Source organism: Falco punctatus (genome assembly GCF_963210335.1).
Source record: "Falco punctatus genome assembly, chromosome: 7".
NCBI classification, from domain to species: Eukaryota; Metazoa; Chordata; class Aves; order Falconiformes; family Falconidae; genus Falco; species Falco punctatus.
Genome location: NC_137587.1, coordinates 47,866,692 through 47,890,286, shown reverse-complemented (window position 1 = coordinate 47,890,286; position 23,595 = coordinate 47,866,692). Strand labels below are relative to the sequence as shown.

At 39.0% G+C, this 23,595-nt stretch overlaps 1 protein-coding gene across 1 annotated transcript in view; it reads left to right on the top strand.

The window, feature by feature from the left end:
- The first annotated feature begins 2,333 nt into the window (after positions 1–2,333).
- FANCM (FA complementation group M) overlaps positions 2,334–23,595 on the top strand; it is a 44,535-nt gene continuing 23,273 nt past the window's right edge. The window contains exons 1-6 of the mRNA XM_080397264.1: positions 2,334–3,477; positions 7,162–7,355; positions 8,085–8,291; positions 11,173–11,407; positions 16,443–16,600; positions 17,239–17,397. Of these exons, the coding sequence (XP_080253390.1) occupies positions 3,393–3,477; positions 7,162–7,355; positions 8,085–8,291; positions 11,173–11,407; positions 16,443–16,600; positions 17,239–17,397 (1,038 nt within the window). The 5' untranslated portion in view covers positions 2,334–3,392. The remainder of the gene's footprint in view (positions 3,478–7,161; positions 7,356–8,084; positions 8,292–11,172; positions 11,408–16,442; positions 16,601–17,238; positions 17,398–23,595) is intronic.

Here is a 23,595-nt window from a genome sequence, read left to right as displayed (position 1 = left end):
CAGAGTAAGTGGCAGTAGCATTTCTGGAGAGATGGAGAATAACCATTAAACAATTTACACTGAGAAATCGTTTGGTCTTGTAAAGCAATTCGCCCCCCTATAGCAAAACTCATATATGCGTGAGTTTGGAGCATCTTTGCCAGAAGATTACAGAATTAGATACATCACATTGGAAGTTCTATCCCAGCTGTGCAACATCTTCTGTGCTCACAAAGCAACATATAAAGCTGTTACTGCCTTTCTCTGTACCTCTTCACATTTTCTCAAATGAGACAACAGTGCACACTATTCCAAATCTGCATACAGCATGAATTCATACAGTGAGGCAATAATATTTTCTGTTCTGGCCTTGTCTCATTTTCCTTGTTCTACCACTAACGATTATGTGTCTTTTGCAACTCTCCATGGCCATTTTTAGACCTGTTGGGTTGTCATTGCTATCTGGAAGACCTGGTTTGGTGCTGATACCTTTTTTGAGGGGACAAGTTTCAACATGGCAGTGTCAATCCAACTGCAAGCTTTTTAAACACTGGATGTGGGAAGGGAAGGTTCTGGCTTTTCATCCATGTGGCTGTCAGGTTTCTTGTTTCGTTTTGGTTTACACTTAGCTGTGTGACTGTGTGTTAACTTAGAAAAGCTAGCCTGCCTGCAGCCCTGCTTGATTAAAATGACACTGCTTCATCCTACGTCTGAACCAAAAGCATACAGTGCTTGCTTCATATTATAGAATATCTATAGGATATGTTTTTATAGTATACATGTACTAATAATTTCTCATTTAATTTTATGCTTTTGACATTTTTACAATTTATTCCTTTTGTGCATGCAGATTTTTACATTTCTGATGGTATAGTTCTGTTAGACCTGGGTAGCAGAGAGTGTTTCATGTATTTCCAAGCTTCTCAGATTCCTTAAATCCCTGTCTGCTATTGAAAAATGATCGATGGAAAATAGTTCTAATAAATAGATCTTCTGTGCTGGTGTTCTGATCAGTTTGGTTTCTGGTTTGAGCAGAAAAAAATTCTTTTCAACACCAACATGAAATCATTCAAGAAACTTCTTATATTTAGCTTTTAGTCTAGGTTCCCTTCTCTTTGAGTAGCTTGGCAGCATTTCATGGAATCACAGGATAGTTTGGGCTGGAAGGGACCTTTCAAGATCATCTAGTCCCACCCCTGCTGCCGTGGGTAGGGACCCCCCTGCCAGCCCAGGCTGCCCCCAGCCCCATCCAGCCTGGCCTTGGGCACTGCCAGGGATGGGGCACCCACAGCTGCTCTGGGCAGCCTGGGCCAGCGCCTCGCCACCCTCATTTCTGGATTGGATGGCCTTTCTAGTGCTAAATGGTTGATGTAAAACTTTAGTTTACCTGCAGAACCAGGCTTCTGTCTGTACATATATTTTTCATGTTTGAATTCTGTAACGGCATCTTCCCTAAAAAAGTATTGACGCAAAGCAATATTTATTACATTTTCTAAAGCTAACGTTTCTCTTGGCTCTCGAAAGGAACTTGCTACTTTTGAGAAAGCTTGTCCAAAGGCAGCAAAAATTATACTTGCTCGGGAGATTAAATACTAAAGTATTTCAACTTTTTACAAAGGATTAACTCGTACAAAGAATGAACTTGCTCGTAATGAAGACTTCATGAAGCTGTATCAGCAGCTTAGAGACATGGTTTCAGACACATCTGCGGCTTCAGCAAATGGAAATGTTTGCAAGAATGGAACAGGTCAGTATTTCCTTTTTAGGGACAGAATATTTGCTTTCTGTTTAAACAAAACTGATACCTCTGCATAGTTTGTAGAGGCACGAAGCTACTCGTTGTGATACACGTGGCTGGTATGTTTTTGATTCCAGTTTGTTTTCCTCAGACTTTTACCTATCTGTCTACCTTTTCTCAGTGGTTTTAGCTACCTTCAAACATGTTATCTATATTTGAAGTTATTAATTTGAGCGAAGATGAAAGGTTAAAATATATTTATATTTGACTGAATATCTTTTATAGTCTGACTGTAACAAAAGTAACAACGCTTTCTAAAAAACTTGATTTAACAACTGTACTTCTGTAAGTAGTTTACTAATTTGTTTAGGTCAATGCAATTAGAGCTGATGTCAGGAATTTGGATGTCTGACTCATAATTATAATGGGAGGAAGTGTTCATTAAACCTTCATACTTGTTGCAGGTTTAGTTATATCTTTAATTGCTTTATTTCCATTTCAGTGTTTGAAAATAAAAAGGGATTTTTCTATAGCCATCCAAAATTAAAGAAATTGGAGGAAATTGTAATAGAACACTTCAAATCCTGGAAAAAGGGATGTTCTGGTAAGTAACAAGTCGAAGAAAAAATATCTGAACAGTTGAACCTGTGGATGAAAACAAATAATATCCTACCAAATTTATTTCCTAATTTGTTCAAGCGCTTCTTTATTGTTCTGTATGTTTGTATATCTTTTGTATGGAAAAGTCCTCTTCAGAAGAACTATACCATAACACTTCTTTAAGAAAAAAACACTCTATAAGTTATTATTAATTTGATTTAAGCTGTTAGAACAGTTTATATAAAAAATAGTGATAGTAAACTCATTCGTAGTGCTACTATGTCTCAAGATTTTCATGGCCACAGAATTTGTTCTGGAGACCATCACTCAGTGCAGTGCTACCATTATCTCCTGCAGTTACATGCAACATATTTATGGAGCTTAAGGATAAAAGCGCTGTTATCCAGCCTGTTGCCAAGAATGACAAACTCTAAGGCATCAATTTGAAGTTTAAAACCTTCAGTTACATTCATCTGTGTCTCATTTTTTTCATCTTGACTGAAACGGAGAACAAAAATATGTCATACCGTAGCATGAGGCTATGAAACGAAGTATTCTGAATCGTTCAGATGTCTCTGGAATTAGGACATTTCAGCTTTTTGATCCAGTTGCTGCTTTTGGAATGGCGATATCAGCAACTAATTGTTTTTGCAGCTTCTTTACTTTTTTCCTTGTCTGTTTGGATCATTGTGCTCTGTGAAGTTCTGATGATTTCTGACCTGTCCTTCCATTTTGTTTTTGGTTTGGGGTTTTCTTTTTCTTATCTTAGATGCTTGATTCTCAGAATACACTTTAAATGATGGCTGCTTTCTAGTAGGCGACTTTAAGTTTCGTCATTTCTGGGTTTGTTAGTTTAGAATATGTGCAAATTCACTTAATCAAATTACTTCTGCCTTCCACCCCCCTTTCTATTCATACTTCTTTCTGTCCTCTCTGTTTCTGTCCATGCCACTGTCTTGTTTCCTGTAACGGTGTCTTTCTAAGCTATTCCTTTTGTTTTCAAATTCTGTATTCTGTACTGGAGTTACTTTAACTGTGTTCTATATTTAACACTCTTCCATCTTCTTTTGATAGCATGGATTTTTGCTGTCATATGAATCCCATCAGATATGTTTTACCTTGCAATGTTGGTCAGACATGTCTTTTAATATTACTAACAGGTAATTAATATACAAATATTTTGATTTTGTGTTTTGTGTCTGTGTGCATGAACCTCTGAAGTGAGTAGACATGAACCGTAAATATTTACTGTTATAAATGCAAAATTACAGTAATTGTGAAAGAAGAAATGCATAATATTTTGTGGCATAATTGGTGAGCTATGGTACCACATTTGGTTATATCCTGAGCTAGGTGTGTTCGGCTTTCTTGCTGTCCTTCCTTGCTCCTGTTCCCTGTAACCTTCTTTATCCTCGTAACTAATGTGCAAGGCAAGGCCGTGGGGGATATAATGCAGAGTCCTGAATGTAGTTCTCTCAATGCATGTAGTTAAATTTTCAAGTAAGTACAAAAAAAGTCCTCAAAGCAAGGTCAGAAGGCACTTTACAATTCATAGACTGATCACAGAGTTCAGCTATTCTAGTAACCTAGGGAATGTAGTAAGCTCCAGCTTGTGTCTCCTGTAGAGCTTGTGTATCTCCAAATCAAATGCACCGGGCAGTAGACAGAAATAGTGAGACACTGAATTTATTTATTTGCCTTATTATTCACTGTGTCGTGGTGTCTCTGGTGATACCTTTTGAGCAATAACCCCAAACCTGTATTTCTACCCTTAATCCCTGTTTCTTGCAAGTAAACTCTAAATTCACATGTACACAAGTAGTTACACCCTAAATTCTGGTTTTGGACTCTGGCTGAATAGAGTACGCACCCATGTCCTGATTTCTCCCTCCTCCAGACAAGAATTTGTCATGAGTCTGTCAACAAAAATTTGAGTACTTATTAGGATTCCAGGCATAATTGCATGTATCTTTGCTCCATCAGAAGGGTCTGAAATAAAAGCCTTAGTCGTTATATGAGCAGTGGAAAATACATGCAGCATTTGTTTCAGGAACCCATGCAAGTGGGTAGTATTTCTAGGGGAAAAAAAAAATCAGAAGCAAACAAAACTCCTGAACTTAACTCTGCTTTGTTCCAATTATGCATTACTGAACTACTCTGCATCATAACTTACTGTGTTTATTCCCATGTAATTTTTAAAACAAATAAGTACTTCTGCAGAGCATTTTCCTTGAAAAGCCATACATTTGAGACAGAAAAAGAGAGTGTCAGTACCTCTAAGTCATTAGCCGTATCGGGAACAACGCTAGCTCTTTTTGCTGCATTTGAAGTGAAACCTCTCACATGAGAACTTGTGGGAGTAGTGCCAAGTTGCTTGTGCAAACTAAACCACTTCCAACTAGTGATCAACCAGGTTATGTCTGAGCTTCCTGAGCACGTAGCTATCACCCCTGCTTTGCCAGATGGACTTACCAGCAATTCAGGTAAGTGCAAGATAACATTCTAGCCAGCCCTTAAGAAATGTAGGCTCAGCATAATGAGCTTCTCCCAGTTAATCTTCCATACCTGGATTACTTGTCAGATTGATTATGGGCTGCTAACGTGTTGAATTTTCTAAGTCTGGCTTTAGGTGAGTCAAGGAAGTAATGGCAGCAGTGTATCTGTATATTTTTTTTTTACAGTACAGGGGCAGATGCTACTGAGCATTATTGCTATTCAAGTCATGAGACTGTGCTAAAAATAGCTATAGAATAACGTTGTTCAGTGTAAAGATAGTGAAGGAGAGTAACATGAACTCATGTAAGATATGTCCAACCTGCACTTATTATGAAATATTTAGCTTTTCAGTCTTCTCTGGATGGCAAATTATGCAGAACACATTATATCAGTGTTGCAATTGTCTGGTTCCTAGCTAAAAATATTGAATCATATTCACAGCACAGTTTCATTTCTAGGCCCTCACTGGGGACTGGTTTTTGTATTTGACAGATGACCTCCCATTCCACAGTGCAGTAGAATATCACAGAATAATTTAGCCTAGTTGGAAGAGACCTCTGGAGATCCTCTTGTCTAACCTCCTTGGCTGTCAGCCTCAAGAGTAAATTTGTTTTGACCCGAGGCAGCCATCTTCATAATCTGCCTGCGGGCTCATCTTAAATGGGCAGAACGGTTAGCTTCGGTTTCTCCTTTCTGACTTAAGCTGCTGAAAGCATTTCTGCATGTAGATGCGTGCAACTAAAAACTAAACTGGAATTTCTGATAGTTGGTCAGAAATATACACATACTTACCTGTTACACTTAATGCTTTAACTTCAAGGAACAGGTTGACACTGGAATTACAGGCATAGTGTGAAACTGTTGTCAAGCTCCAAGTGACTGTTCTTTGGATGTTCGGGAAACAGGTTTTTACACATTCAGTCTTGAGAATTTGAATTCTTTGTCTCACCTTTCTTTTAATGAGATAAAGGTGTTTTGTGGAGAATTGTGCATAAGTTCTTTATCGCTGGGAATCTGTTTGGCTTGATCTGAGGGCTGTGGCTAGGTAATGCATGCAAGCTGTGCCAATTTCAAATATTCATGTATATACAATACAATACCGGTTGTATCCTTTGAGAGTCTGTTTTTTTAACATGGTAGGTTTTTACTTTGTAGTGTGCAGTAATGGGCATGTTGGTTTAGTATTTGGTTAAGTGGAAGCTGACTCTTCAAGATTTGCATGTTGCATAGATAGCTTTTGCTTGTGCTCATGATGGCAGATACCATTATATGTTTAGAAAAAAAGAAAAAAACCCTACAACCCCAAAACTTAGTGCCCAAAGACAAAAACTGTGATGGTATAACATAAAAAAACAAGGTTTTGGTCAAAGGCACCTTGCTAAAAAATTCTGTATCAATGCAATTATTTTTCCCTTTTCTTTGAAAAGGGAAAAGATATCTTTGATGTTGAAATGAGAGATAATCAGTTGTGATCAGCATCCCTGGAAGTGTTAAAAAAAAAAAAAAGTGTAGATGTGGCACTTAGGGACATGGTTTAGTGATGGACGTGGCAGTGCTAGGTTAATGGTTGGACTAGATTTTCTGAAAGGTTTTTCCAACCTAAATGACTCTGATTCTATGATGGGAGATCATTCAGAGGCAACAAATTATAGTATCAAGGTAAGTTCTTGCACATTTCTGCTGTCATGAGGATCCTAAGCTGTAGAACTAGAGATAACTTGCTCTAGTAAATCATAGAAAGTTGATCGACATCTCTTTTGTTCTACCGTGCTGTATCCTAGACTAATGCTAACTGGTTTTCATTGCTATATATTGCTAACCTCAGCTGGCCTGGGGACATTTAAGTAGCACATTTAAAAGTCAAATTGTAGGCTTTTTGAAAGAAGGCATCTTAAACTTGTTTAAAGACACTTGCCATCAAACCTGAGGTTTTTAAAGTAACATTAATAATGGTAGCTCAGACATCCTCACCATAGTTGGTGTACATTCTCCAAAATTAGAATACTGCTTTGATTCCAAAGAGCAATTGTTTGAGCATTTTCTGGGATATTGGCCTAAATAGGCCGAGAGAGGCTCCTAATTGCCAGTTTTCCCTGCTGTTTTGGTTGTGGGTTTTTTTATTATTATTTATTTACTTAGATTTATTATATTTTTTTAATTAAATTTCTTTTGAAGAAAATTTCTTTCAAAAAACCCAAAATGAGATATGCTTTTACAAAATCTTCCCAGTAAGTGAGATGAGAGCTGTGAATGTGTAGCTTGTGGGATGACCTGTCCTTACTTTTTTATTGGCAATTATTTTTAAATGATGCATAAAAATGTTTTTCCGGCTTTTCAAAATTAAACAGATCAGGTCACAGCTGAAAGTACATCTGCAGACACTGTGGATACCAGAGTGATGATCTTCTCATCGTTTCGAGATAGCGTGCAAGAAATTGCAGAAATGCTTTCCAGGCTTAGCCCAGCTGTTAGAGTAATGATGTTTGTTGGCCACTCGACAGGAAAGAACACAAAAGGCTTCACACAAAAGGAACAACTTGAGGTAAAGAAAAGATGAGACTTGTATTAGGAAATGGTGATAAAGAGTATTAATTGTGTAAACAACTACATGAGTATCAATAGCGATTGTATGGCAGTGACTGAATTTTAAAGTGTCATTAGTAAGTTCCTATATAGTTCAATTGCTTTTGGAGTATCCAAAATTATACTCGCTGAACAGAATGTGAAAGTAGAAATATTTTATATATTTACATTATATTAACTGCTAACTTACATATATTTGAAAATCTGGGGAGATAGTCAAATACTTGCTTAGGGTTTTTTTTTTTTCCTTGTATGTAGAAAAAATAAGATATATCCTTAAATTTTGATCTAGCAAAGTTTTAAAAAAAAAAAAAAAAAAAAACAACAAAACAACCAACCACAAAAACCCCACCACAGAATGCAACTCCCCCTCAAAATGCCCCAAAATACTTAATTGCAAAGTTGGGAAGAATCAGTTTTAGAAGAATTACATGATTGGAGTCAGAATAAGGTGTACTTTTTCCCCCCCTTTATTTTAGAATTGAAGAGTTGATATGTTGCCATTGATAACGTTAGCTTGTGGCATTTGATCATGAGCTAGTAGTTGACAAATTGAGAAAGACTTAATTTTGTAGTTTTAAAATATAAATTAACTTTTTCAACTTCTGTCTGAGCCTAAAAAACCTGCAAAGTGTATATAAGGGGCTTTTGGCTAACCTGTTAAATCTAGTTTTAATCACTTACTCAGGTGGTAAAACGCTTTCGTGAAGGTGGGTATAACACTCTGGTCTCTACCTGTGTTGGGGAAGAAGGCTTAGACATCGGAGAAGTGGATCTCATCATCTGCTTTGACGCTCAGAAAAGTCCAATTCGCCTTGTGCAGAGGATGGGCCGAACGGGGCGCAGGCGGCGAGGCAGGATCGTTGTCATCCTCGCCGAAGGGCGGGAGGAACGGGTGAGTTGCTTTCTTCTCGCTGGGAAAACAAAGTGACTTGTTTAGTCTGTTCCAGGATACTATATTTGTATGTTTCAACTATTTTTTTAAAAATCACAGCAATCCAGAGCACTCCTAGAACCGTTCTAACTACCCCTACAAGTAAGTATAGTAGCCCACAATATTCTAAAAATATGTGCGCTTCCGTGATGTGAAGGGCTTGAACCCTTTGTAACACTTATTTTGTAGATGTATATTCTGAATTTCAGTTTATCCATTATTTTTTTTGCCAAGGGTACAGAACAAGGTGTAGAAGAGATAGGGCTGGAGCTCGGCAAGGAGGAGGGCTGGCAGCGTCTCGCTCTGACCCGCTGACGACACTGTGCTTAGTGGTAGCAGACTTGTGTGTGAGGTCTGAAGAGATCAGCTTAAGTGGAAATCTACTTTTGCTAAATTTCTGAACCTCAGCACTCAACTCGGAGTATAATTAATCATCTTTGAGCGCAGGCTGCCCTTGGTAAACTAATGTACCGGTGGCAATCTAAGCCGTGGGTTGTGAGCAGGGGGATGGAGTTTCAGCCGAGCTGGCACGCCGCCCGGCTTCATCCCGTGGGCACGCCGTTGTTGGGCCTGTGCCAGGGAGGCTGGCACAGCCCGGGTGAGGGAGGAGGAGCAGGAGGCAAGGCAGTCCCTCTTGGCATCTCCTAGGTGAGCATGGGGGCAGAATAATGTGAACCTGCATCTTTACGTTTTCATTGTGCACCCCCTGTTTGAATGCAGGGCATTTTTAGGGTGCACCTCACTGTTCTGGCTGAAATTGATTTTATTCTTCGCTGGTTTGGGTTACTTGTGAGGTTGGTTCTGAGTTGGTTCAGAATTCACGACGGAGACGTCTGAGATCTGTGTAAGCTAATTTGAAACCCAGAATGTCAGTCTTCCTATTATTGCATTTATTCCAGTCAGTGTTGTGCTTATGGTTTAAATTTGTACGTAGCAGGCATTTAGTTCTAAATGGAGGTACAAAGAGCCCTGCCTGAGGAAAAAAGCCCCTTTGAAGGGATGGCAGTTAAAAATTATTAAAGTGAATGGTATTTGTAAGTAGATATTTTCTCCTGCTGCATATGAAGGCTGGTTACTACTGGAAGCTCTGCTCTGTAATGGGATATTAAAATGGTCCCTTAAATTCCTTAAGTGTCAACTAAAGTAGTTAGATTACTGGATTCTTCAGATTTTCTCAGGAATCTTTGAAGCAGAACCTTCCCCCAGGTAGGATAATATTTTTGTTTTGTTTTGTTTTTTTGAGATCATGAAGTAAATTCAATTGCCGAACAATATTGGCTTTGTTTGATTTTGCTTGGGTTTTTTTGTTGTTGTTGTTTTGTTTGGAATTTTTCGTTTGTTTTTTTTCTGTTTTTGATTGAGTCTCCTTCCAGGTCTGTTAATGTGGAGATTCTTCCCCATCACATAACTTGCAGCCGAGTAATTAATGGTCTGATATTAACTTGTGGGAATCTGTTTTAAATCAAACCACTTCAAGTCAATTATAAAGCTTTTAAAGACATTTTATTGGGAAAAATTAGTAAATGCAGGTCTGGAAGTTTGCCTTTCGACAAGAATCTTCGTTACAGAAGTGTTTATTACTCTGTTCCGGTACTCGCCTCCCCACGTTTCCCTGCCTGGTGCAGCTGTCCCACGTGGATGCACACTCGCTCTCAGCGGTGCGCTGCACGTCATGGGCTACACCCTGCTAATGCCCCGGCTTCCCTGAGCGTTCAGCTGATGGATCGTCTACCTTTCTAATTCGGCCATATTCCATGATGTGCTGTGTTTTGGGATTTTTAATGTCTTGTGACAGCTTAGCTGCATGTGCATCAGCCTGGAAGGGAGCTGTTAGCTGCAGGTTTAAACCAGCACAAAAAGAAGCACCAGGGAGCTCATAGCCTCTCAGGCTCCTATCAGGCCAAGCTGGCACTCTATGAAACAAGGGAAAAGGAAACATCCTTTCTTAGTAACAGCCAAGTAACAGTTCTTTTAAGCAATGAGTTTGGTAATACTTTTTTTTTTTTTTTCCCATAAAAAGAGTTTTCTGCCTGTTCTAGGATTAGAAAGATATATGTTGGAATGCCTGAGGGACAACTTATTAGAGCTAGCTGTTAACCTCTTCCCGTTTTATTCAGAGAACATATTCTTCTGTCTGTGCCCTCTAACCCTGGCTTCCAAAGATCACCTCTCAGAAGAGTGTAGCTGCCATAGCATCACACTCGGAGCTCGTAGTCTAACTGGGTGTGCTGTCTCCATTGGTGACCTGTCAGAGAGACTCAGAGAAGAGTATTAGGACAAGAAATATTTGTTTCTTTGCCCCCAGTTTCTTTCCTTAGTTTCTCCATCTTTGTCCTGGTTTCTCTGTTGCACAATAAAAATGAAGTGTAATTAAAAGAACTTGGAGCATGTATGACATTAACAAATAACCTTATGCCTTTTTTTGCCTTGACCTCCTTTTTTCGTTTCGGATGTAATCTAATTGACATCATGCCTGTATCTTACGGACTGTAAATTCCCACAGGCAAGGACTGTGTTTCTTTTTCCGTCAGGTGCTGTGCCACCTTCTGATCTATTTACAAACACTAAAAAGCTGTACATTGGCACTAGTTCAAGAACTTGAACAAGCAATTATGTTGACCTGCCTGGCGATATTGAGGGAAGACGCAATATGGTTGCCTCTCGGGGCCTTGCATCATATTTCGTTTTAATTGTGTTTGCAGAAAAAAACCTCCAAAAAACATTTTGATGATGGAACATAAAATAACGAGAAACCTGACAGACACTCAGATGTTCTTTTACTTTTGAACAAATCATGTGAAAAAACAATCCAACAACATATGATTTATCTTTTCTTTTACAGACTTACAATCAAAGCCAGTCTAACAAAAGGAGCATCCACAAAGCTATTTCAGGAAACAAAATGCTTCATTTCTACCAGCATAGCCCACGCATGATTCCAGAAGGCGTAAATCCAAAGTTGCATAAAATGTTTATTACTGCTGAAAAATATGAACCAAGCAATTCAGGAAAGCTTTCCAAAGGGAGAAGACCTAGTTCCCTCCAGCATAAATCTGCTCTCTTTTCCTATGTCACCGGTAAGAGGATTATGGTGCTTTTCTAAGCACTGCGTAAGCTGCTATCTCATGTTGTTATATTACAGCACATCAAACCGGCATGCTCACATGAGTTTTGGGTCTCTAGCAAAAGCATAATTTCTGTCAGCTGTAGCCTTTTGACTATGATCCTGTGCTGACTGTTGCTTTGATTCCTCATCCTTTTCCTTTAACATCCTCAAATCACGGTCTTGTCCTTAAATAACTCTACTTCAAATCAGACATTCATTTTGTCTTTTTCTATAGAGCTTCTCATGGAGTCAGTGCCTAAAGGTCAGAAACTCCAGCTACAAACAGAAGAGGCAAATGTTAAGACGTCTTCTTAAAGGCTTCTGATAGACCTATGTCAGGCGGCATAACTGTCACTGAAATATTTAGTGGTAATTCCAAGCCAAATCTGGTTTTGAGCTTTAACAGTTAGACTTAATAGTGGATTTTTTGATCAAAGAAAAGTACCTTTGTAAATGATAATAAAACAGAAATGCTTGAAAACTGAAGGATTTTGAGGGGAGCAAAAGGAGGAATCAGGGGTAGGCTATTTATATTGGAAGAAAATTAATCTAAAAAGAGATATGGCTCTTTAGTTGATGCAGTTACATGGCAGTGAAATGCTCAGTAAACCATACAAAATCATAAGATAAGAAGAAAGAGCTAAGTTTTGTAAATACTTGGAAATCATAGTGCTCGATCTCTTTGGTTAAGTGCTTTCTGTGAAGACCAATAGCAACTTCTTGAAAGAAAAAAACCCAACTCTTAAAAACTTCATATTTCATATTCACATAAAAACTCTTGGGAAACTTCGTATTTCAATCTCAGAGTATTTAGACTTTAGAATTGGTGTGTTTTAAATGCTTCTGATCACAGAAATTGTTACAAAAATCTGTATCTGATCTCTTTCCAAACACCATCCAGGGCAAACAAAAGGCTGAACTTGGAAAGAGGAAGCAAGCTACAAAATATTGCAGAAGAAAATTCAACTTCCTCTTTGGCTTCCAAAACAGTTCATGCTATCTCCTGTTTTGCAGGGTAGGGATGTAACGGAGAAGAATTATTATCAAGAAATCAATCTGTACATGCCATCCTCAGCCCAAACTTTTAAGTTTGCACATGCTGCAGACACAGCTGTAGCACAGTTGTGATGGTGCTCCTGGTGACCGTGCCCGTTATGCCTCCAGAGCCTTCTGTAAGGCACGCTTCTCTGGGGTTTGTGCACAGCCCGGGTGGCAGCCAGCGAGGAAAACCGAGGATGGAATAAACAGACACAACGTGCAAGAAAATAAGCAGAGCAAACCATAGAACGAAAATAATCGTTTTAGAAAGTTTCTAAGTTACTCTTAGGAAAGAGAAATGAGAGGCAGTAAGTGCATAAAGAAGATAATATGTGGAACATTATTTCCTGCTGTCTTTCAGCCACTTCAAAGGCTGTAATTACCAGGTTCCTTTTGTGTGAAATAGCCTAGCAGCTGCCACAATTGAAGTACACAGTGTGTGCGGAGGTCTGCCAGTCGCTGAGGGTGAACATGATTGAGTGCCTGTCTTGCAAACAAGTGTTACAGGAGCGCAAATTATTGAACACCAGTTTGTGTTGAAGTCCCCTTCATTACTGTATGAAGCAAGTGGCTGTTTCTGATTTTAATGATAATGATTTTGAGATAAAACTCAGAAAGAAGAGGAAGAAAGGTCTTGTTTTTTTCATTTTCTCCTCTCCTTATTTCAGTGCCCTTTCCACATTATAAAATTGAAAAAAGCTAATAGTAATGAATAAGCTGTGTATGTTCTTATTTGTGCTTTCTTACTTTTCATTTGTTCTTGAGGTTCGGTTGTTCTTCAGGTTTGTCCATGGAAGAATACATGTTCACAGAAAGTGAAGTATCAAGGCCAGAAGTATCATAGTAATTTCAAGCATTCTCCTTTTCTACTAAAAATTATATTTTTCCTGTACTTCATTTTATTCAATTTCTATTAATTTTACATTATCTTTCCATTTCACAACCTGTTTCATAAACTTTATGTTTTTCGGTACCAGAAGGACACGTTATTCTTGTCTTGTCCCATCACTAACCAAGTGTGTTCTCAGTTATATGAGCTTTTCCTCAACAATGTAGCAACGAGATCAAAAATCCCATTACTTATCAGTCCTCTTATACTGTTCCTTACAGTTTGAGATTCTTTTCTCTCTCTGTTTTGTTTTTTGTTTGTTTGTTTTTTTAATTGTGTTTTTTTACAGTGCTCGTGAAAATTAAATAGCCTATTAAGTGCAGTGAAATCAAAAAGTATTTTAAAAATAATAGCTTTGTGCTTAACATGGCTTAGACTCATTTGAGGAAAAGTCTCTGAACATATATCTTTGGAGACAACTCATGGGTTTTTTTATGCTCATCTTTTTTTTTACTTTTAATGAGAATAACTGTCCCACAAAGTAATTGAAAACATGGAAGTGCTGAAAGGTCTGGATAATCGTGTCTAACGTTATCTATGCAAGTTCTTTGCCAATCTTCCTGCTCTGTGAGAGGTATGAAACCACAATGAGCATGATAAAAAATAGCTGAGGTGCCTTAAAATGCACTCTCTGCATACCCTGTTGTTCCTGGTAGCTGAATGTGATTTTTAAGGCATCAGTTATTTCTTTTGTTTTTCTTTTTTTGCATTGCATTTGTCGAGATGAAATCTCATTTTTTTCAGATTGTATCAATTTATAAGTTGTCTATAGCTGTGGGTTTTTTGATCAATTTTATAATTTCATCGGGTTTTTTAATTGCTGTTTTTATCTTAATGAAGTACACTTCTTTTATTGTCTCTTTCTAAAATATACCAATGCCTTCCTTACTCTTTTAGACCTTGGGGGGGCGGGGGGGGGGAGCTATGCCTTTCCAGTTGCCCATGTCTTTTAATATAGTTCTGGCCAGGCCTTTGGATGGCTGATATATTTTTCTGAGTTGATCTATCTGAGTTAAACATGCATAGTAATGCACATCACCTTCTGAAATGATTGTCAGAAAACTATGGAAATACTGCAGAAAACTGCTGTTTTCGATGTTTATTTTCTTTGAAAAAAAACCACCAAAACAGTTAACCGAGGATGTGTTTATGCACTTCTACTTCTGTTCCTTAAATTCAGATTTCTTGTCTTGACAACATCCATGTAGGAGGAAGACACCCTGCTTTGTGTGCTGTGTTAAGAATAAAACACTTTATATGTGCCTTGTACCAGCTTTGTCTTGTCCTGCTTTTCTCAGTAGAGAAATGTCTTCATCCGATTCAGACATCTGTCCTTTTACATCTGAAAATTCAGTTGCTTGCCTGCTTCCTTGTGTGTATATATGTATGTGTGTTTTATTATTAATTTTTTTTGAGAATGTTTTAGCTTTGTCTTTCTTGGGTTGCACTTTTCACTGCTTGAGCTACATGAAACTTTCCTAATGAGGTGGTGGGAGTTTTTAACTAACTTCAGCTACGCCTATTTTGAAATTATTATTTTTTTTTCGGTCACTGACATGGCTTCCCTAAAATACCAATTGCATCTTTTTCTGTAGTCATGTCTCCCCCAGGCAAGCCATTTGTGCTGTGTATGGGAGCATGAATATCAAATTTACGGGGTAAAAGTGACCTCAGCAGAAGTATTGTGCTCCTTGCTTTACCTGTCGTTGTTCCCTGCCCACTCCCCCCACCCATTCGCAGTTCCAGCAAAGGAAGCACTGTTCTGCATCGGTAGGGCAAAACCAGCAGAACCTCTGGAGACTTGGAAGCTTCTTTTGCACCAGCAGCTTTCTTCTGGATTGAATCAAAAAGATTTTAGTAGCAATTTTGATCTTCTGAGTTTTTTAATGGTGGCCTTAAACTTCAGCGTTGGTTAGTTTTTTCCAGCTGTGAAAGACCTTTTCTGAAGAGGCCTCGAAGCTAGAACTCTCAGGGATCAGTTTTTGAGTCTCTAACACATATGTCACACCATCCTGTAGTGACAGTCTCTGGCAGTTGTAACTTGAGAGGACTGAGTGGTATGGGCTGCTTCCTTTTATAGGACGATCGCTGCAGATTCATCCCAAATCCTGTCTGCAGAGTGACCATCAACTTAATTATTTTTCTCCAAGTTTCATACATCTGGGCTGAAAGCTATCACATTCTTAACACGCTCAACAGCGATTCTTGGGACATTCCTTTCCTGTTAGCACCGATGGCTGTTTTGAGGGGTTTGGCATTTTTGGGGATAGCAGAGTTATCGCGGCTTGCTGCCAGCCTACCGAAACTGACTCCGTTTCTCTTGGTCACTGCAGCGTGCTCGCCCAGAGCCAAGCTGCATCAGCGCCTTGTCTTCAGTAAGCTGCCTTATGAGCACTTGTTTTGTTTTTATCTAGCATTGGTGCTCACAGGTGCCCTATACCTTTCCACTTACGGTTATGAGTCTAAGTAAAACTCACTAGCCTCTTTTTTCCTTTCTGTGCTCCTGGGGAATTTTTACAGTACTTCTGTTTCTGTCTTCTTATTTATGTGCATGCCCTTAATAGGGGAGATCAAATAAAAAAATGAGTAACAAGTATTTTTGTTATAACGAATTAATGTTGCTTTCCAGTATTTAGAGAGTAACTTTAAAAAAAAAAAAAAAAGAAAAGAAAAGATGGGGGGGGCAACCTTTTACTTATTTACAGTTTGTTCCCCAGGGTCTCAGAGACGCATATTTAGAAATTCAAGCCATATGCTTTCCCTGTTTGCTATACTGTCTTCGGGACATATAGCCCTTTAATTTACTTATATCTCTCTGTCTATCTATATCTTTGTTTATACGATGCCTTCCCTCAAAACAATCAATAGATAATTTTAATAAATAGTTTTATCCATAATTATAACATATGCAACAATTTTGATACTTGTTTCTGACATCATATTCTCTATATCTGTTTTGCTTGTGGCACAGAGAAGGTATTTTTTCTTTTGACTGGTATCATACAAAGTTCTTTTTATTCTGTGTATCCTTTTCCTTAAAGTAGTTAATGTTTTCCTGATACTGTTTTCCTCCTGGTAGGCCAAAAGCAAATACACGGTCATGAGAACTGGTCTCTGTCACCTGAGGAATTTGAAACATGGGACAGACTTTACAGGATTAAGGAAAGTGATGGAGTAAAGGAACCGATATTGCCTCAAACTCGGTTTGAAACCTTAGAAAACATGGAAGAAATACCAGTGAGTTTAACTTAAATATAATGCTTCCTTTGACATGAGGCCTAAAGGATACCTTAAGTAACAAAGTTAACTATGAATTTGAAAGACATCTATATTAAAGATGCAGTTTTCAGAATTATATGTAGGCTTTTGAGGTTAGAATTTAGGAATTAGATATTTGAAAATGGTCTTTGATGTTAGGTCTCCAAATTAAAAATGCATTAAAGAGCCTCTCAGTATCTGTTAAGTTCTATTATCTGGATATTATCAATATCCATTAAGTATCCTGTTTCTAAGGATTTCATGCAGGATGCTGTATTCATCATGATGGTATTGTATCTGTGCTTTTTCATTCCCTTGCTTTTGTAACTGCAAAAGTGTTATTGAAATGAAAACCAAGTTTTACAATCTCTTTTCTGAATCAGAAAAAATATGGTGCTTTTCTGTCAGTTTACCGCTTAAAATAACCTGTCTTCCATGAAAAGGTGTGACAACACAAATTGTGGAATTTTTTTGGTTTAGACAAGACTTAAACCTTTGTGGTGATGTTTAGGTAGTTCTCTGCATATGGAGTATTTATTGTCCCTGACAGAGAAGTGGACATTAGTTTTGCTAAACAATTTCTTGATTAAAACCTCCTTGTCAATCTTAATTTCAAGCTGCAGGAGCATGAAGAGGAGGAAACTCACAAACTTTCCTTGTCTGAATGGAGAATTTGGCAGAATCATCCTTTTCCTACATTTGTGGTTGATCACTCCGATCGCTGTTACCATTTTATCAGTGTTATGGAAATGATAGAACTGATGAGATATGAACAGGTAAGGTGTTTATGTTCGTCTGGGTGCAAATATGCACAAGTATTTAATGCACAGTTAGAATATTTTAAAAATAGTGAGTGCTCTAGTTCTGTCTGGTCAGCTGAAACAAAAAGTGGGGAAGTGTTTGTGTGGAACTAAGTTAAGCATTGTGGAATGAATAATGTGTATGTAATTTTGTTTCAAAATGCCTGGCACTGATATTCTCTAATTCTTAATCTTTTCCACAGAAGTTGTTTAAAAACAGTTAGTGTTTCCCTACACAGGAAAAAACAAACAAACAAACTCAAACCCACCCATAAATCATTCTTTTTTTTAATGCATCCAAGTATCAGTTTTTTTATAAAAGGACATTAAATACAAGAACTATATATGTCAAGGAGCAAGTCATCAAAAGTGATATTAGAATTATTCCAGAGTGTAATAGCAATAGGAAATAATTTTATATCATATATGTATGTCAAATGCATTCCATAAAAATGATGCAGGAATATATTGCATGTTTTAAGGTCATTGTGTTTTGAGGCTTTTTGGTTTGTTTTCTGTGAAAGCTTTAATAACCTAATTGCTCCTAAGAATTAAAGGATAAGAGGAGGGCGGACAAAGAAACATGGACGAAAACCATGTGGGAGATGAGAATTTTGTGTACTAACAGTTATGGATAGCAGATACGCCTCTATAATGAAGGGTGCATACAAGGAAGTGTGTGTAGAGGTGGATGCACTGACACTACCTGAAGACTGCAGTTGTTCACCATGCTATTTTTCTCTCCAGTTTAGCTCTTCCGTGTTCCACACATACTGCTTTTTAGTGTGTTGAAATTTTCTAGGTCATCAGAATCTGTTGCTAAGCTGCCAGAGTTTCCAGAATAACTAGACTAATCAAGGAAGAGAATAGAGACATTGTAGTTGGGCTCCTTGCTAGGGAAGTGTATTAATGGAAAGTTGTAAATAGACTTTCAGAGCTAAGATAAGCTCCTCCACTTCATCACAGAACAATGGCATTCTTGACTCCTTTGAGAGCCTGTGTTCCCAAGCTAGGGTCAAGAACATACTGCCGGAGAGAGAGGACTTTGGAGAGACCTCAGGTATAGAGAGTTGAAGGAAGTCAGGAGGCAAAGAAATGGTTAAAAAAAATTAAAATTGTGTTTCTAATTGAGGACTTCCCTCCCCAAGATCTAATCAGGCACTTGAAGTATTTGCAGCTTAAGTTCCTTTCGTGAAAGCGTGTTGATGCGTGAAGTCTGTTCAGGCTCCCAAGTGCCTTCAAAGTTGTAGATGCTAAATCACCACCTGGCACCCTTAATATAATGTCCCGAGCAAATTTATTTGTCACCGAGTCTTCATTCTTCTCCCCCAAACTCTACCAAAGTAAGTGCCAGAAATCATAAGCGAAGCAGAGTATCAAATGCTTGCTTTCACAAGCAAGCTTTTACAGAACTTACAGCGCTAGGTCTGCCTGCTGTCCCTCGCAGGAATGAGACAGCCCAGCTCACCTACTTCTGCTCTCCACTGTGTAGTGAACAGAGAGGATGTCCCTTCAACAGGTGGGGCCCAAAACTGTGGCTTTTTACACTGTGGTCATCGCTTTACATTCTGCTTAACTCTGATGATGGCCGTCCAGCATAGGCAGGGTGTGTGGTGATGTGTTCTCTGTGCTCTGCTCAGAAATCCTGCTGCTGCATGCCATCACGCAAGCCCTCTTCCCAAGTACTTCAGAGCAGTCCTGCATACACCACATGGCAGTGCTGCAGAGGTCTGCAGTCTTGGAAAGTGCTGGAAGAGCTGCATCAGAAAAGAAGGGATACAGCTATTAATTGATAGCAAATGCTAAAGAGTTGGTTTTCACTGTTTCTAATTGAACAGCCGAATGTCAGCTGAATCACGATGCACTGTAGGTAATGTTCTCGCAGTCAAAAGGCTGGGACTGCCTGTTATGTCATTCACCTGCCTCCCAGCTCAAAGTTTCATGCATTATCTGGATTGACTTCCAGACAGCTTTCTCTGATCTGTCTTAACTGGTCATAGAGGAGACATTGATCTTTCTCATCGGTTAGAGGAGAAATCATAACTGAATGTCACTGGCATGCTGAAAACACCTTCTGTTGACTCCATTGAATACGAGAGGTTACAACATGACACATCACTCCACCCTGTTGAATTCTTCTAGGGAAAACCAAAGCACGAGCAGTAACAGTGTCTGACAAGGTTGACAAGGCAGAAGCTGTAATTGGCACTGACACCCGGTTTTTAAACTTCCGTGCTTATATCTAACCCAACTTGTCAAGGTTCAAGGACATCAAAGCTTCACCAGAATCATTTCACTAAAAGCCAAGGATGCAACATGTCTTAATCTATTTTGTCAGCACTGACAGTGGTTTCTTATATGTGAGTCTGATGAGTACATTCTTTAGTCATCCTTGACTTCTCTGAAAGGCACCAATAGCCTTTCCAAGACACGATGTGTTCCCACTGAAATTCCCCAACGGGAAGGGAAGTGGGTGATGTGCGTGATTTTTGCAGTGGCATTGCCTTGGAGCAGTCACTGCACTGCGGCAGTCCCCACTCATCAGGCAGATAACACCAGCAAAAACTTCTTGCCCTGCGATTTGGAAGAGAGCAATCTTCCATGCCAAGGCCAGAGCAGGTGTGAGTGTGCAGAAGGTGGTTTTGGTTTCCTGTAACTACCAATCTCATCCTAATTCAGTCTGCCTACAACTTCAGTTCTGCTGAATCAGAAAGAAAAATGGGTATAATTATATAGTAAATCAGCCAATGAACTATTCAGTATAATTTATTTTTTTTAATATCTGTGTTATAAACAATTTCTGTTAGCAAATGCTGCTTTGAGGGCTGTCACTGTTACCACAGAGCAGTTTGGACATGGAGCTCTCTGGCGCAATCCAGGCCTGTGTAGATCAGGTAGCTGGGGCTTCAACAGGTCAAGCCTTCAGGATCTCCAAGGTAGGAATCCCACAGCTTCTCTGGGCCCCTAGTTTGGCATTTGATCACCCTCATGGCAAAAAAGTTTCTAATATCTAATTGAGATTTCCCATGTTTCGTGTTGCGCCCATTAACTCTGGCCTCAGTATACCTCCAGGCAGCCTGGCTCCCTCTTCCTTCTGCTTTTACACTAGATAAGACTGTAATAAAATCCTCTCTTCTTAAGACTGAACAGAGTTCCTTTGTCTTCCTTGTGCATCCTCGTGCTCCAGCCCTGTGACAGTTCTGGCTGCCTCTGTTGGACTTAATCCAGTCGGAGATACTTCTGTACTGGGGCCCCAAATCTAGCCTAAGACTTCCAGGTGTGGTCTCACGGGTGATGCACAGAGGAGAATAATCGCTTCCCTTGCCCTGCTGGCAGCTGTCCTGCTAATGGAGCCGGGGTGCTATCGTCGTTGTTGCCACAAGGGCACACTGCTGTCTCATTTTTCTGTCCTGAGGTTTCTGTTCCTGTTGAGGACCCTCTGGACAGCAGCCCTGCCCTCAAGCATGTCACCTGCTTCCCCTCACCTGGTATCATCTTCAAACTTACCACAGGTCCACTCTGTACTGTAGTCAAGGTCAGTAATAAAAATGTTAAACGTGAAAAACCTCTGAGAAAACACCCCTAGCAGCTAGCCGCTGGCTGGGCTTCATACCAATCCTCAAAACTCTTTAATCATGGTGGTCCAGCCAGTTTTCCACCCACCTTTATTGTCCATTTATTCAAACCATATCCCGCCAGTTTAGCCAGGAGATTGTCAGAAGCCGTGCTAAAGCCGAGGGAAACAACATCACTGCGCTTCTCTTGCCCACAAAGCTGGCTACGTGTTTGTAACAGGTAGTCTGGAATTCTTCATCCCTATGCGTTCTGTATGTTTGTTGGGATATTCTCTTGAAAGCTTGAATGTTTTCTTACTAGTTTGATTTGAAGTTTGTGCTTTAAACTTAAAATTAATGTAGCATTCTAATTTCATACATTTAGATTTTCCTTACGATACAGTATTCCCAACACTATCGTATGTAAAATTGTTCACATCAGGATCTTTTAAAAATTAAGAAAGCTTTGCCAAAAAGTGGTTATGCCACGTCGCCCATAGCCAGATGTACGAGGAGGCATGGATGGTTTGCTTTGACACTAACTACTACACCAACTATTTATTTATTTATTTATTTACTTGCTTATTTATTTTGGTTGAGTGCTTGTTCTTAGAAGAAAATATTAATGAGAAAATGGAAAAGTAGAGCAAAATTAAAGGAACTTAAGAGATTTGTAGGCAGTGTTTTGGGTTTCTGCACGCCTGCTAAGGTGTGTTTGTATAGGTGGGGGTGTCCTGGCTGTGTTCCCAACTGAGCTGTCAGGTATGAGAGCAGCTGTGCGGGCAAAACTCACTGACTGGCCGAAGTGTGTTTGCGGGTGCAGGGCTGTACAGTGCTGGCCCCGAGCCTTTTTCACCACTGTAGTTTTGTGAGCAGTTCAGCATAGGATTGGGAAAACCTTGAGGTTTAAAATCGTGCTTTTCTACCAGATTTGACTTCAGGCCTGTTTAGTATCCTGCTCCGTTTCACCAGGAGACCCCACGGATGCATTGTGCCTGCCCGAGGCGCAGGCGGTTCAGGGACAAGACGGCTGCTGTCTCCTGCATTAGCTTCATGTGCTTCTGCTGTGGCTGGATTAACGGATCCCCCGGCGCATGACGTGTACTCCATAGACAGCACAGAGATCCAGATGGTCTTAATTCAAGCTCGGTGTTTTACGGACTACTTTGACCTAGGCATTCGTGATGAAGATCATTTCTATAGCAAGTTTAAACTTCCAGAAGCTTTGCTTTACTGTGGTATTTTGATGTGTTTTGAAATTGCAGGAAGTGTTACTATTAAACAGTAGGATGGTATAAAGGGATATTACTCCAATCAAGCCTGTTATGCCTAAAATGTTAGTCTTCTATGGAAACAATATTTTTTTTTTTAGCAGTGATTCAAAGGTTTTTGCATGTGTGCACTGTGCACACCCAAGTTCCTACTATAAATATTCTGTTGCCAAATATACCGCTGCTAATCTGTCTGACGTTAATTTACAGTTCTTAATAGCAGAGGGGTTTAAGACAAATGCAAGTCGAAGCTATTTTCTTAAATAACTAAGATACTGAACTTCAAACCACAGTTCTATTGATTATTTTCTTATTGAGGGATAAAATAGAAAACCAGGCAAATCATTATTTTACTGTGAATAACCAAATGATCTGGAGGTTTCTGATGAAAATGATTATTTCTTGGGAAGAATCTCATTCAGAGATTAGTAATAATACGAGCCAGCTCAGGAGGTGTTTGTGTGTTCTTGAGGTGTGTTTTCTATTGCAGAAGAAAGCTCAGGAATTCACTGGGGTGTAGCTTTCCTTTCCTTGTGTTCATGCAGTGATTCCAAGAAACCTCCTATGCAGTTGTGGTTTTGCATAATAGATTAAAAAAACTCAATTAAAAGCTTTAGATACTTTTAAATAGATGAAGTGAAAATGTTTGGAAAAAAATTCTGTTGTATTTACATGCTCTTAAAAACTTGGAGAAGAAGTTGGCACAATCAAAAGTAAAGAAGTAAAAGAAATCCTAAATATGAACCCTGTGATGGGCACATCCACTGCAGAAAAGCCTTTAATGCCTGTGTGGCTTTATTACTACAGCAACGAGAACTGGGCAGATGGGATTGGATTTTCTACTAGCTTCGAGCAGGGATTTTTTTTGTGTAACATGGTAACAAATCAAGTTGTCCTTATGCAAAATAATTCAATAGCTTTTAAGCATTTTTGAAAATTAAACTGTACTGTTTGGAAACAAGGTCAGGGTAAAGTATTATTTTTTATTGAAATGGTATTTGTTCAAGTTTCTGAGGATAAGTAACAGGAAATACTGAAGTGCCAAGTGCATTTTTTTTTTCCTGGGAGGTTTTAAAAGTCATAATGTCAAATGTGGGAGGAAGACTATGGGTGTCCGTTTCCCACTTCGAAGTGTGAAGTAATTATCCTCCTGAGAAAGACAAAAGAAACCCCAAAGACTCCCAGTAGAAGGTTTTTCTCTCTCTGTTTCACTCAAGTAATCTCTGATACCACACACCTTGGGAAACAGGGTTTAGAAGGTGAACCTGGAAGAACTGCCACTAAAATCATCTGTCATTTATCATCTGTCATTTGTCATCGGTCTTAGGTTGCCTTGAAGCATCCATTTC